The sequence below is a fragment of the Microcaecilia unicolor genome, chromosome 7 (genome assembly GCF_901765095.1).
Source record: "Microcaecilia unicolor chromosome 7, aMicUni1.1, whole genome shotgun sequence".
Lineage (NCBI taxonomy): Eukaryota > Metazoa > Chordata > Amphibia > Gymnophiona > Siphonopidae > Microcaecilia > Microcaecilia unicolor.
Window position 1 is genome coordinate 227,532,196 of NC_044037.1, and position 15,338 is coordinate 227,547,533.

A 15,338-nucleotide genomic window follows, 5' to 3' on the forward strand; every position below is an offset into this window, starting at 1 on the left:
GGACGAATGTATAGTCTTATTTTCTTTTCTCGTTTAACCTGATTTGTTTGTTTCATGGCTTTTGTTTATCTTTAATTTTTGGGATATATGGTTGTAAAATTTCAATAAAAATAAGTAAAAAAAAAGAAAGGTACTTTCATCTTATGCTGATCTGATTGTTTGTTACAGTAGTGTAACCTGACAGAACACCTGGATGGTCTTTTAAGGGCATTAACATTTGATTTGCATGTCAGAATGATTTAAGGCTGATATTTGTTTCAGATTATTTTATTTTTCTTTTACAGGACTGTTGCCCCAGCTTGTAGGTGTTGCTCCAGAAAAAGCCATTAAACTTACAGTAAGCATAATAATTTCTGTTCGTAAAACAGTTATCTGATTCTGGTTCATGGTGATAACGAATGTGATATCTATTTGATAGTCATTTTTGGACAGCTTGAGTGAGTCAACAGATGTAAAAGAAGCCATTGCTTCTTTGCAGGTTGTGATACCTTTTAACAGATCCGCATAAGAATTATCCAAAGAAGAGATTCTACATGAGCTTTAGGCAGGACATGGCCCCTTTCTCATTTGAAGAAAAATCCTACTTGTTCTTCATTGCTCTTTGTACATCAGCATCTTTGGATAATTCATATGCAGATCCAGTAAAAAGTGTTGCAGCCTGCAAAGGAGTTCATTTTTCTTTTGGAACAGTACCGTTGCTGGAATGCTCTTCCTGGTTTCTAAACTCATTTCTGTCTCTCTACTCCTTTAGTCCAGGTCTACCCTCAAGTTCTTGGGCTACTTTTACCTCTCCCCTCCCTCTCCCCAAACTCTTTCTCCTTTTGCTTTCTTACTGTCTCCGGCTTTGCTGCCAGTCGTTCCTAAAGTCTCATGCATAGGTTTCACCTTGATGTTCTCAACTCGACTGACTCACTGTCTACCCCAGTCTCTCTCCATGTAATTTCTTCTCCACTTTGCTCCCAATACATTCTCTGTCCCAGTGCCACTCCTTGCTATCTCCTTATGTGCAAGCACAGGTATGAACACATAGCCTTTGCTGTTTGGAAGGCCGAAGGTGGGCTGCAGCTTCCACACAGGCCTCTGTCTTTATCTCAGCCAACCCTTATAATCCTCTACTTATGCCATATAGCTGAGGTTTGAGAAAAGCTCATCTCTCCACACAAAAACAATCTGCAACAAAAGCAAAACTGCAGAGCAAGCCAAGAAACTAGACTTCTCTTCTGTTTAACGTCAAATGTGGTTACTTCCTTCCAGCATTTTAAAAATTTCTTTTGTGTTCATTTTTATAAGGATGGCAGAAGTCAGCTGGATTTTTTTTTTCAAATAAATGCCAGCCAGTCAACAGAGACAAACTGATGTGGTCCCTAACTGCAAGGGCATGCTATGTCAAAAAAATCTAAATTGCACAAAGCCAAGGATGGAAAAAAATTAACCTGGGAAAGTGCGGTTGATTACATAAATATATGAGCAAACTATTCTCATTTGATGAAATTTTCAGTCAACACAGTAACATTTAACTTAATTTGTATAGTCCGTTTTTTTTAACAGTATAGAGAGCAGTGGTTAATATAAGGATAGCACAGTCACCCGACTGTTCAGCAGGCTACAGTGAAAGACTTATATGCCCAAATGTACTACAAGCTATTGTATAAGGTAGCGCATAAGTCTGAGGGAGCATGGGCATACTAACTTAGGCACAGAATGCCATAAGTTACATGTGCACTGCAAGGCACATTTAGGTGCCATAGACTTGGCAGAACCTGCCTCGAGTGGGAAAGCGCGGGGTACAAATGTAACAAATAAATAAGTGGTTTGCCTAAATGTAGGCGCATCAACGCTGACTTGTGCCAGTATTCTAATCTTAGTGCCAAGATGCTGTTCTAGAATTGGTGCTTGGCACATGTCATCGAGACACCTAACTTGAGCAGCACAACTTAAACAAACCTTATAATGTATACCATAAGACTATAAGATCAACCTCTATTTGTTTCTATACCGGAGTTGATGAATGCCTTCACGGTACTATGTAAGCCACATTGAGCCTGCAAATAGGTGGGAAAATGTGGGATACAAATGCAACAAATAAATAAATAGAATTGTCCCATAAATATATTGGTTGAATATCACTGCAAAATGGATAACCTTTCTGCCTTCGCTTGCCCTATTCCCATATCCAGCCCTTTCTTATATAGATAGTAACAGTCCAGCAAGTCAGATATTTGGCCCAACACTGTCCTATAAGTTTTGAAAATATTTTAGATAATAAAGTTATGAGTTTAGGGGCAAACTCTGAAAAGGTTGCCCAAATTTAGGTTCTGGAATGATGCGTGCTAAAGCGTGAGTTCTATAATGGCAGTTCTGTGAGCCATTGCTGTTATAGAATACTAACCTAAGTCCATATTTACACGCCTAACTTTAGGCACAAGCACTTACGTTAGCTCAGTGGGTGGCATAAATGTGCGCTAAACTGTATGTGTAACCTGTGTACGTAACTTCCTGAACCGCCCTTGGTGTGCTTGTGTCATGCCCCTCCTCAGTCCATGCTTCCTTAAAATTGTGCACGCTGGAATTTGAGCACGCGAATTATAGAATAGTGACTAAGAGCAGTTAAGTGCGTAACTGCTAATTAGTGCCAATTAAGGCCAATTATAGCCTATTATTACTTGATAACACCAATTATCAACTCATTACATTAAGTTATGTGTGCATTTGCCATTATTCAATAACTTGTGTGCGCAAATTTGTGAGCTAGAACATAGAATTAGGGGGTTAGTGGCTGGTGGTGAAAGTATAACTTCTTTTGAATATCTGCCCAAATTTTTAAAAAATATCTTGATGCTTTCTAATAGGTGAATGATTTTGTCAGAGACAAGTTCACCCAGAAGGATGGCTCAATTCCACTGCTTGCAGAGATCCTTGCTGGTGGCTGTGTAAGTATCTGTTTTTATGTACACAAAAAAAATCTTTGTTCTCGTTAACATCTAATGGAAAATGGATATAGAATCAAGGGTTTACCCTTAGTTGTAAAGTTGGAGACAATACATAAAGTCTTTCGGCATTCTATCTTGTCTCTGTATTCTCTCATTGAGCATACCAGCACTCTGACGCCTGCCCAGACTTGTACCAAGGGGGACTTGGAAGGACCATAACTAGGTCGTTTCTGTTTATCAGACTGATTCGGTGAGGATGAGAGTCCAAGCTGAACATACACAATCTCTGACAGAGGAAGAATGCACAACTATCCTACAGCTTAGGGCAAGATATAATAACAAAGGCTCTGTCATCCAGTCACGCATTACAGTTTGTCGGATTTAGTATCCTAAAGGGATTGGTAAACTGTTGTTTTCCTCATGGAAGCAAGCTGGCAATGGTTCCATTGAGCCTCTGTTTCACCGCTGAATCAGCAAAGTTAGGAATAGCAATTCACTGCCTCCATCAGATTTCTGCGTAATCTTCCTTCTGAATGATGCACATTATAGATACGAGATTAAATGAGCAACAAATAATATTTTTGTTGTGTTATTAACACAGATACGGTTGAACTTTAGCATATGAATCTGTCTGGAACAAGAAAGCTCAACACATCAGTATTTGAAATATGCTGTGCACTGCTGAAATATAGATGGAGTTTATGCTTGGGCAGGAAGGATTATATAGCTTAGTACCTCTCTGAACAGGCTGTAATTAGAAAAGGTTTCAATATGTTGTGATACAAGACTTGTCTATATTGCTTTGACCGTGTCCTTTTTATGATCTTTCCTATGTTTGCTTGCAATGTTATATTCTTGTAACTAGTCTAAATAATTTATTTAACACCTGAGCCTTAATAATTTTCAGTCGTATGAAGCTGATAGGAATAAAACCTCCCAACTTGCTGCAGAATCTGGGGCTGAAGGGTTAGTGCCCCCGCCCCCTTCCCAGTAAATGTGTAATTTGGTGAAGGCAACCTGAATGCCCTATAGAGCTGGCTGCTTCTAGTTCTGGTTGCTTAGATTTGGAAGTATGGCACATACCTGAGCCCTCACCTATCAGCATGCAGCAGTTATCTTAGTACTGTGAAAGTGAGTAGTACGCAGCAAGTGAAAGCCATTGCAAGCAATAAAATACTTCTTCACTTCTTCACTCAATGAGTAATTAAACTCTGGAATTCTTTGCCAGAGAATGTGGTAAAAGCAGTTTGCTTAGCAGGATTTAAAAAAGGTTTGGATAATTTCCCAAAAGAAAAGTCCATAAGCCATTATTAAGATGGACTTGGGGGAAATCCACTGCATATTCTAGAATATGCAGCATAAAATCCGTTTTGCTGTTCTGGGATCTTGCCAGGTACTTTTGACCTGGATTGGCCACTGTTGGAAACAGGATACTGGGCTTGATGGACCTTCGATCTGTCCCAGTTTGACAATGGTAATGTACTTATGTTAAACGCATAGGACCAGATTCAGTAAATGGCGCTGAAAATTGGGCTCCAGGGAAAGTCTGTGCTCAGTGGTATTATATAAAGGGTGTTGCGAGATGAGCGCTCTTTATAAACTTCTGCTTAGCCCTTGTTCCCACGCTTTTGGTCACGAAGATTTATGCCATTTGAAACCTGGAGTAAATCCTGGCACACAAGTTGGGCACAGATCCCTTGGATTTTATAACACTGTGCGCATCTTGAGAGAGCGCCTCTGACCCGCCCATGCTCCTCCCAAAGCCACGTCCCATTTTGGGCATGCAGCGTTAAAGGATTGCCCCCAATACTGTCCTGTAAGTTTTGAAAATACACAAATTAGTACAGTTATGCGCTTAGGGGTAAACTCTCAGAAGCTCGTTGAAATGTAGGTGCTGGGATGATGCGTGCTAAGTGTGAATTCTTTAATGGCAGTTCTGTGCACCACTGCTGTTATAGAATACTAACGTAAGTCCGCATTTACATGCCTAACTTTAGGTGCAAGCACGTACGGTAGCTCAGTGACTCACTTAAATGCTCACGCAAAACTGCTAATATTCTATAACTTGTGCCCATAACTGCCTGAAATGTCCCTGACATGCCCGTGCCCCTCCCCGGTCCACACATCCCCTTGAAATTGCGCACTCTGTTAGCATTCAATTATTTCCAAAATTGAACCTAAAGGTAAAGGTAGAGACCCCAGTGTGCAATCCAAAAAAAAAAATCCGAAATCTCCACAGCCAGATGTCAGTAGTAGACCAGATTTATTCAGCACCACACCTAGGCAGCCACATGGGGGGGGGGGGGGGGGGGGGGATACTGTATATGGTGCCCAAAAAATCCACGTGGAAAACATTTCTGCCTAAGTGTATTCTATATTCAATACTACATGCAGTAGAAAAGATCTACGAAGTATATATATATATATATATATATATATATATATATATATATATATATATATATATATACCACTGAGTATTGTTGGCTGTTCAAGGGAGAGTCTCATATAACCACCATAAAAATCCTCAACACCATTTGGTGTATAAACTTTAAAATGGTGACAAGTTTAATCATTGACAGCCTCCCTCCTGCCTGTATATCCAAATTTATATGTTTTTAAATATTTTTTTTAAGTATAATGCTTTCCCGCTGTTTTGCGTCAGCTTTCATGCAATAAACAGCGGAGCCTAACTTTACCGCTGTGGTTATGTATACTTCTTATGCAGTTCAAGTAATGCAGTCGGAATAAATTAGTAACAGCGCTATCAGCTGTGTGGTCTACATCGAGCCTGGCCACATAGCTGATAGCGCTGTTACTAATTTATTCCGACTGCATTACTTGATCTGCATAAGAAGTATACATAACTACAGCGGTAAAGTTAGGCTCCGCTGTTTATTGCATGAAAGCTGACGCAAAACAGCGGGAAAGCATTATACTTAAAAAAATATTTTAAAACATATAAATTTGGATATACAGGCAGGAGGGAGGCTGTCAATGATTAAACTTGTCACCATTTTAAAGTTTATACACCAAATGGTGTAGAGGATTTTTATGGTGGTTATATGAGACTCTCCCTTGAACAGCCAACAATACTCATTGGGATATATATATATATACTTCGTAGATCTTTTCTACTGCATGTAGTATTGAATATTGTATTGGCACAGTAGAATGTTGCCAGAACTATTTGTAAGTGTATTCTATAAGCAGCGCCTAGATTTAGGCGCAGTATAGAATAAGCTTAGTTGATATCCCAGCAGCTAAAACTATGTTCGTCCATTTACACGAGTGAAAACATGGAGTGAATACCTGAATGTAGATTTAGGCGCAGTGGGGTTATATTGTATAAAAACCTGCGTACATTTTGGAATGTCCATGAAACGCCTATTAACCTGCCCATAACCACACCCCTTTTTGCTTATGTGCATTAGAAGTTAGATGCAGTACATTACAGAATACTCTTAGTAAGTTGTGCGCATAAATTCTAATTATTGCTAATTAGTGCTCATTATTGTTTAAGTACTATTATCAGCGCTCATTAGCTTGTTAAGCCAATTAAGTTACGCATGTTGTTATAGAATACGTCTGGATTTCGTCATCGATCTCTCGGCACACTATATAGAATCCGGCATGCATAGTACATAAAATCATCCACGGCGAAGCCCCAGCTTACACGTGTGACCTGATTGACCTACCACCCAGGAATGCCAAAAGATCATCTCGCACATTCCTTAATCTTCACTTCCCAAATTGCAAAGGCCTAAAATATAAACTAATGCACGCATCAACCTTTCCCTATATGAGTACGCAATTCTGGAACGCATTGCCACGTAACCTAAAAGCGACCTATGAACTGACCAACTTCCGAAAACTGCTGAAGACACATCTTTTCAACAAGACATACCACAATGACTAAAACATATGAAAACCCCACATATATCTAGCAAGCATTGTTAACAGTGCCCCATATCATATCTTCATCATACTTTCCATTACCCAATATACTTCTGTTACACTAATATTAACTCTCCTCTCATTTCCACTTTCCACTATATATTGTAAGCCACATTGAGCCTGCAAAGAGGTGGGATAATGTGGGATACAAATGCAATAAATAAATAAATGGCATTATACACGTGTAAATAGCTATTTTCTAAGGCTGCTGTTTGCCCATGTAGATCTGCAGTATGCACAGTTTCTCTTATGGGGTGTATTTAGCATGGGTGGGCCAAAGAAGTATGCAACATTTCCAAATTTTCAATAACACCTGCATACCAAAACAAAACTCTAGATTTCAGCATTTGCACATGCTCTATCAATTAACTGCTCGTTTGGGATTGGCAGAAATGATTGGGAGGGGGCTGTTCCTAGATGACCAGTTTTGTATAATTTGAGACAGGCAGGGGTGGACTGACAGTGGTTGAGGCCCCCGGTCAGTAAAGGTTATTGGGACCTCCCCGGCCACTACCTGCTGCCCCAGCACTGCCTGGATATCACTGCCTGCTGCTCCACCGCTGCAGTTGCCACCCCACAGCTGAGGTGCCGCCCCCCTCCCACACGCTACTCTGCTTGTGCCTGGCACCATGGCCACTGTGTTTTCAAAATGGCTGCCGAGACTTCCCATTGTAGTCTCACGGTTCTTGGCAGACTCGGCAGCCATTTTTAAACACGGCAGCTGCGATGCCAGGCACAGGCAAGAGTAGTGTCAGTGGGCAGGAAAGCGTGGGATTCTTTCTTGCGCCCGCAGAGGCCACTAAACCACCAGGGCCTTTTAATGTAGGACCTCTGGGGAGGGCTGCAATGTGCTGCGGCGGCAGGCAACTGGGCAGAGCCTCTTGGCCCTCCTGCACTTGCCCGGTTGTCAGGTCGCCCCTGCAGTTAGGCGTGTACTTTGTAAAATCAGCAGTGATACCACTCTCTTTTTGAACGTTTCTTACCAAAGTGGCTGTTTCCACTGGATGTGCCGGTCTCAGCATCCTTAAATATGTTTTACAAAAGGTTCTGTGTTCAGAAAGCCTTAAAAAAAATACACTGTAGATAAATGCAGCTCAGTATAATGTGGGGTCAAGGGTTGGACTCCAATTTTGTTTTTGCTATTATATATTACACTGTAGATCTAATATAACGCAGATTCACTTATAGCATGGTCAAATATCCTGGACCCCAATTTTAGTGTTATGTGGGACTTACAGTGTACATGCAAAATGGTGGCTGTCCCATTTCCTACCTTGATGCTCTGTGCTATATCAGGCTTTAAGTGTATCTGTTTCATGAGGACATCATAACCAAACGATTGGGCTTACATGAGCTCAGCGTTTGCTGATAGATAATGACATGTAAATATGAGCTGAAGAAAGCAGACATTGGTTATATTATAAAATGTCTTGGAGAAATCGGAGGCTGAATTTAAAAAAAACAAATTTAGTGTTTTTTGTTTATTTTTTGTTTTGTTTTTTTTTTAACTTGAACACACTGACAGAATGGATGGGTGAACATGTAGTCCCCCCCCCCCCCCTTTTTTTAAGCAAGAAATGGTATTCTACTAGTATTGCTCCCATATACTCGGCACACAGGAATCATGTTCTGGTTTAACAGAACACATCCTCACCCTTCTTTGCTAAGCAGTTGCATAATGATTACCTTAAAGTTGGAATTCCTTTCTGCTTTATTTGACATCCGTTTCCATTTGATTATTCTATTACTAAGGCTTGTCGCATGGTTCCTTATCTTTTAACATCTGAACTTGCACGGATTATATAACTTGTTCATAGAAAGGGCAGTTTTGAGTAGTACCATGTACTTTACAGCTAATTTCAAAGGAAAGCTATTCTAAGTGCAAAGTAGGCTGGCCCTTCTGGTAGGTATATTTCTCGCTAGCTGATTTTCAAAGACATTAGTATACTCTTCTGAATATTCTTTGTAACTGCTCCGTCTTTTGGAATTGGCTCCTGAGTGAAATTAGATTGCTTAGTGATATTAATAGTTTTCGTAAACAGGTACAAACTTTATTTAACCAAGCATTGAGGATACTTTTATAACAGGATGCCCGGTGTAAGAGGGCAAGTAGTTGCCTACTTAACTGCTATTTTAGAAAGACATGTAAACATCTAAGGGGTATGACTGCTCAAGGCATTAAGCCCTAATACATGCTTAGTGCGTGTGAAAATGCTTACAGAAAGTTTGTAACTTCTTTGCATGCACTTAGTGTGTGCTATTTATTTACTTTTGTATTTTCTGGAAGGGGGGTGTTGGCACAGACAATGGGGGTGGACATGCTATCCAGCTAGTGCATTCCAATTACTGTGCACTAACTGGTTAGCACCTTCATAATGTGGGAGTTCTTAGCCCCTCCTAAATAGGAAGCAATATGTGCTCCTCCGTCAATTTTTTTTCAGGTTGCAAACACTAATGCCAATATTGGTGCACAACGTGAAAGAGAAATACTGGAAATTGCCCTATTTTCTGGCGCACTAGAAATGGCCTTAGTATTTACTAGGGCACTTCAGTAGACATACCCCTATGTACCTTGGTGAAATATTAGCGTAAGTGGCAGAAATTATGCCATCCTTGACGTGGACATTTGCACCTGCTCAGGATCTAAGTGCCCATTCTTCATCCTTGTACATGCTGACCAGCAAAGCCCTCGCCATCATGTCACTGTACTTTTACACTGGTCAGTACTTTATGGGTCTATTTACACAGGTTTGTAGCCGCATATCCATGAAAACAACTTTATAAAATTACCCCCATAATGTCGGACTCTATCTAGCATACCTAGAGATCTGTGCCAAAATCTAGGTATATTCTATAACAACGTGCATAACTTAAATTTCTTAACAAGCTAATTAGCATTGATAACAGCACTTAACAAGCAATAAGAGCACTAATTGGCAGTTATTAAAATTTATGTGTACAACTCGCTAAGCGTATTCTGTAACAAACTGCGCCTAAATTCTAATGCGCGCAGTTCAAAAGGGGCATAGCTGTGGGTGGGGATATGGGTGTTCACAAATTTACTCACGTAGTTATAGAATATGGCCTAGTGCGTGCCATAAAAACAAAGCACGACCTGTTCAAAAAGGCATACCACAATGATCCATCCTAAATACCAGACAACGAAACTTATACCAGAACTGGACAAAATCGAACTCTCTATACTTGACTGCTTAATTTACTCTGTCACTTATGAACTTTAATGCAATACCACTTTGTATTTCTCATTCCGGAAATGGTGATCGCCATTACAGCATAATTTAAGCCACATTGAGCCTACAAATAGGTGGGAAAATGTGAGATAAAAAATGCAACAAATAAATAAATTTATGGGCAGGGATTTAAGCCACGTTTTCATTGGTGTAAATGGAGGCACGTACTTTTAGATGCTAGGATATCAGCTAAGGGCTCCTTTTACTATGCGGCAGTAACCCAACACAGGCTTACCGCTCACTATACAGGAAGTACCGCTGGGCTACCGCAGCAGTTCAGCGGTACTTCCCACCCCTAGCGTGCCGTCATTTCCTGCTGTACAAAAATGCATTTATTTTTGTGGCGGCAGAGTGTAACCAGTGGTAATTGGGCAGTGCTGCACGCTGCCTGGTTACCACCGGGTTAATGCAGGAGCCCCCCCCCCCCCCCCCAAAATGGCCATGTGGCCATTTCCTGCAGGAAGGTAAGACTTCCCTTTTACCAGCTGCGGTAAAAGGGGGGTCTCGGCGGGCATGTAAAACACACACTGACACTGACACCAGCCTCCTTTTGCCGCAGCTATTAGATTGTAAGCTCTTTGAGCAGGGACTGTCTTTCTTCTATGTTTGTGCAGCGCTGTGTATGCCTTGTAGCGCTATAGAAATGCTAAATAGTAGTAGTAGTAGTAGTAGTAGCTTGGTAAAAGGGGTCCTAAGTGTATTCTTTATACCGCACCTAAATCTAGGCACCACTAATACGCTTAGGTGGAGCTGTTTATAGCGCAGATTTTATAGGCGCCTTACATAGAATCTGGCCCATAATGCTTAATATTTTAGTTTATCTGTAATATTTTGTTTTATTTATTTATATTGTGGATGTTTTTCTAACCCACTTAGGACTATGGTTGATAGGCAGGATATAAACATTTTTAATAAACAAAACTAGCAGGATAGCTATTCTTTGAAAATTAGCTAAATGTAAAGTGTGCCCACCTACTTTACACCTGCTGATTGTGTGGGTAGTGGAGAAGGGAGTGCAATGAAATACATGTTTATGAAACACCCAGGTATGGCCACAATTTTCTTAACGACTTAAGCGCACTCCTGGGAGCACTTCTGTTTAACCCAGCTTCAAAGTATGTCTGCTGTGGATGCATCGCCCATGTGTACTTTTAGCTTTTAAACTTTGTTACCCTTTAAAGTTCAGAACAGTCGAAAAAACATTTTTGCCATGTGGTGGCTAGTATTTCACTTGACAGCACACATCATTTATACATGGAGTGCATCCATAAAGCTCCCCCAAATATATTATTGTTAGTACTGATAATCATATTAGATAATTTTAAGTATAGTGTATGCAACTTTGAGAGTATTTGGTGTGTTGTTGGATCCTGCTCTGAATTTTGAGGCACAAGTAAATCTAATGGTTAAGAAATCTTTTTTTTTTTTTTAAATTGACAGTTTTGACTTATCCGTTCGTACTTTCTTCAGCAACATTATAGGATAGTAGTTCAATTTGTGATATTGTCGTCATTGGATTACTATATCACATTATATGCTGGTTTATCAACCAAACCTGTGAGGAATTTGAGGTTAGTGCAGAATATGGCTGCGAGATTAATTTATTTAAACTCTAGATTTGACCATGTGACCCCTTTCTTGTTGAATTTGCATTGGTCACCTGTAGAATTCCGTGTTAAATTTAAGGTATGTTGTCTGGTTTTTAAGACATTGGTTGGAAATGTACCAGAAAAGTTCCCTTTGTTAATTGGATTGTTGGGTAGGCAGTTTGGAAGACCTAACTTTGAATGTTTCTTTATGTATTCCATCTGTTAAAGGTGTGCAATATAACCAAATTAATCAAGGATCCTTTTGTTATTGTGCAGGTTTGGAACTCGCATCCAGATGCACAAAACTTAACGATCCAGTAATGTGCTTTTTATACTGGTTCTAGCCAGTTTAGTGAGCACGAAGTTCAGCGGGACATGCACAAAAGGGTGCTGCGGCCTCTTTTCCTGTCACGGTAGCAGCTAACGAAAATTGTATGCAAAGTTATTTTAATGAGCTAATTACTATTCAGATGTGCATTCCGCGTGATGCACAGCCGTTTCCTAGCGATGCACAGAAAAAACCGCCTACCTTTATGATGAATTATTTACAGGTGGTCAGGATCTGTCACTACTGCTGTTTCCTTCCCATTACCGTTGAAATAGTAGCTTCCAGATGACTGAGGAGAGCTGTGGCATCTCTAGTTCCTGCCCCCCCCCCCTCACTCACCAAGCATGCACATCAGCCCTTCACTTTCTCCTTTGCCTCGCTCTCCCTTGCATCCCTCCCTGCCTGTACTGCTGCCGAGGGTCTGGCGGCAATTCAAAAAAAAAGTTTGAAAACTACAACAACAAAAAAAGCTACACGCAGCTTGTATGCATGTATAAAAGATGTTGTAACATTTGCAAAGTAGCCACACTTAGCAATTGGCTGTTCTGCGCATCCCTCGTTATTTCCAACTAGGTGATTTTTACCGAAGTGGAAATAGAGATCGGTTCTTTACCGGCACTTTGGTGCATCTGCCCCTCGGTGCCTATACATATCCGTTATAGTCCATCTTATGACATTTTTAAGAAGGCAATTAAGACAAGATTGTTTGAAAAATGTTTAGAATCTTTGATAGTGACAATTCTATGTGAGGGGGTAATGTTTAAATCTGTTATGTAATGTATGTTATGTAAACCCGCTTTGAACCTTAGAAATGAGGGAGTTAGCCGGATAGAAGGCTCTAGTATAATAGCAGGATCACATCTCATGGTGTAGAGTGCTGTAAGTCCACAGTATTGGTAACCCAAGTGGCCCATGTGACATTTGTATTCCTTAATCTCTCTGTGCATAATTTTCAGAAAATTATATGTGTGTATAGATAGATGTTTATCTGTCTAGCTAAACAGTTCTTTAGTATTAGATACTGTAAAAACTGGATGATCCCAGTTTTCAAAATTATATAATTCAGGAAATTATTATTTGTAACGCTTATACCCCGCGCTTTCCCGCTTATTAGCAGGTTCAGTGCGGCTTACATAGTATTTCAGGTTTACAAGTAACATAGAATGGATATAGCTGTAGTATAATGAATAAAGAGGTGGTCAATTGGATGTGGGTAAGTTGGTTGAACAAGGGAGGAGGATGGTAAAGGTAGGGAGTGGAAGGAGGGTGTGTATTGGGAATAGTGTGATGTTTAGTAAGGAAGAGTGTATAGTGAGAGGTTGGAAGAGGGATGGATTTAGGATTAAATGGGCTATTAAAAGTGACTATTAAGATCTGTTTTAGCAAAAATGGCATTTAGCGAAGAAGATAAAGTTGCAGTTAAATTTTTGCCACAAAATAATGAGTACAGTGCAAAGCATTTGCTAATGGAGTTTCCTAATAAAGGTTAGACTAATGTGTTTTCAAAGCTCATACTAAATCTTCAAACCAATTGCAAAGTATTTGAGACTATGTAAGGGGTCCTGTTTTTTCCAGACATTGGAGGTGGGATTAGCGAGGGCAAAAGGTCTGATGTGACAGGACAGGGGTCATAGCTGTATCCTCTCTAGCCCTGTGCATGTCATGGGGTGCATTCTGCCGAAACTCAAACTGCACGCTTTCTCTTGGGACCCTTTCTGTCACTTCTGGTTTATTTACTTGCTGATGTTAGAGATGTGTTTCCATTTCTGTGACAAGGTTAAACAGACGTCCATATTATTGATATTTCTGCTATGTATGATTACCTTTTACTTAGGCTCTAATTTGTCAACAAATTGATACATGCTTGTTACATGTCTATTACAATATTTAATAAGTGCCAAGAAAAGAGTTACCATTTTATATACAATTTTTCTTAAAGATTAAAAATTAGATTCCTTTCAGTGCTTTTGCAGATTAAGCCATTGTTTGCCAGCTTTCTATGCAAACAGGTTTTGTCCACACTGGATCCAGTTTTTCAAATGGATTTTCACATTTTTATGAAATTACTTTGGAAGTGCAAAGTTATGTGAGTTTTTCCCCTATAATAAAGAGTTTGTGCACAAAGAGTGCAGCTTTAAAAACTGGGCATATTGATGCAAAGTGTACCAGTACGTTTAATTACTTTAGTTTAAAAAAGTTGCTAGCCCACGAATCCCTTTGGCTTATTCTTGATGAACTAGAAAACAGCTTAGAACTTTAAAACTGAAAACATGTTATTTTGCTTGTCACGTACCTGTTACCTCCTTTCAGGGGGAGAAATGGCATGCAAAAATAACACGTTTAAAATAAAATAACTTACAGAAACAAAAGCAGAGATGAGCCCTAAAAATTTCATGAAGACCTAATTCAAGCATGGCCAAACATGTTTTCAAAGAACTAGGCCTTCACTTTGTTGAGAGAGGTCAAATAGTGGGGGCTGTATTCTTCCAGGGGTGAAAGGAGGCCAACACTGGCATAATATGTTCCGAGGGGCCCTTTTACTTAATTCCCACCCCCAGCGTGCACCATTTTCTGCACTACAAAAATTTTCGTTTTTTGTGGGGCTGGTGCTTACCCGGCGGTAATCGGGCAGCGCCATGCACTGCCCGGTTACCACCAAGTTAGAACGGGAGCCCTTACCGCTACCACGATGGATGTCGGTAAGTGCTTTCGCCTGAAATGGCCGAAAAGTTGCCCTAACTGAGAAGCTGATCACTGGAGATATTAAGGCATGAATCCCCTCCTTTATCCCCCAGTGGTCCCTGACCTCCTTCCACCCCCCACCAAAGGTGTGACAGAGATGGTACATACCAGGCTCTGTGATGGCCATTCCTATGTGAATAGCAAGCTGGTCCTAGGAGTAGGCTAGTGCAGTGGACTGTAGAGACCCAGGTTCATATCCCACTCTAACCAGTACACTTGTGGTGGAAATTGTGAGCCTTCCAAAACCCACTAAACACCAACTGTACCTTTAGATAGGATACACCTGCAGACCTGAGGGCTTTTGCAGTGGTGTACAGTTAGGTACAGTAGTTTTTTAGGTGTTCCCGGAGGGATCACAGTATAAAATTAAGGGTGTTAAAATGGTATTTGTACCTGTGTCGCTTTATGTGAAGTCCACTGCACTGACCACTAGGCTGCTCCTCTGCTCTGCTGGGATGTCTTTGAGACCAGTTTACTGGTAATGGTGCAACACAGCCATCCCTATGGCTTCTTTTTGTGAGTCTTTCTCTAGGACTTTTTT

At 40.4% G+C, this 15,338-nt stretch overlaps 1 protein-coding gene across 2 annotated transcripts in view; it reads left to right on the plus strand.

Annotated features, from left to right (window-relative positions):
• The window catches only part of SLC25A12 (solute carrier family 25 member 12), a 198,025-nt gene that overhangs the window by 161,556 nt on the left and 21,131 nt on the right, over positions 1-15,338 (plus strand). For both annotated transcript variants that reach the window (XM_030209775.1, XM_030209776.1), the window contains exons 12-13: positions 285-337; positions 2,850-2,930. In XM_030209775.1, the coding sequence (XP_030065635.1) occupies positions 285-337; positions 2,850-2,930 (134 nt within the window). The remainder of the gene's footprint in view (positions 1-284; positions 338-2,849; positions 2,931-15,338) is intronic.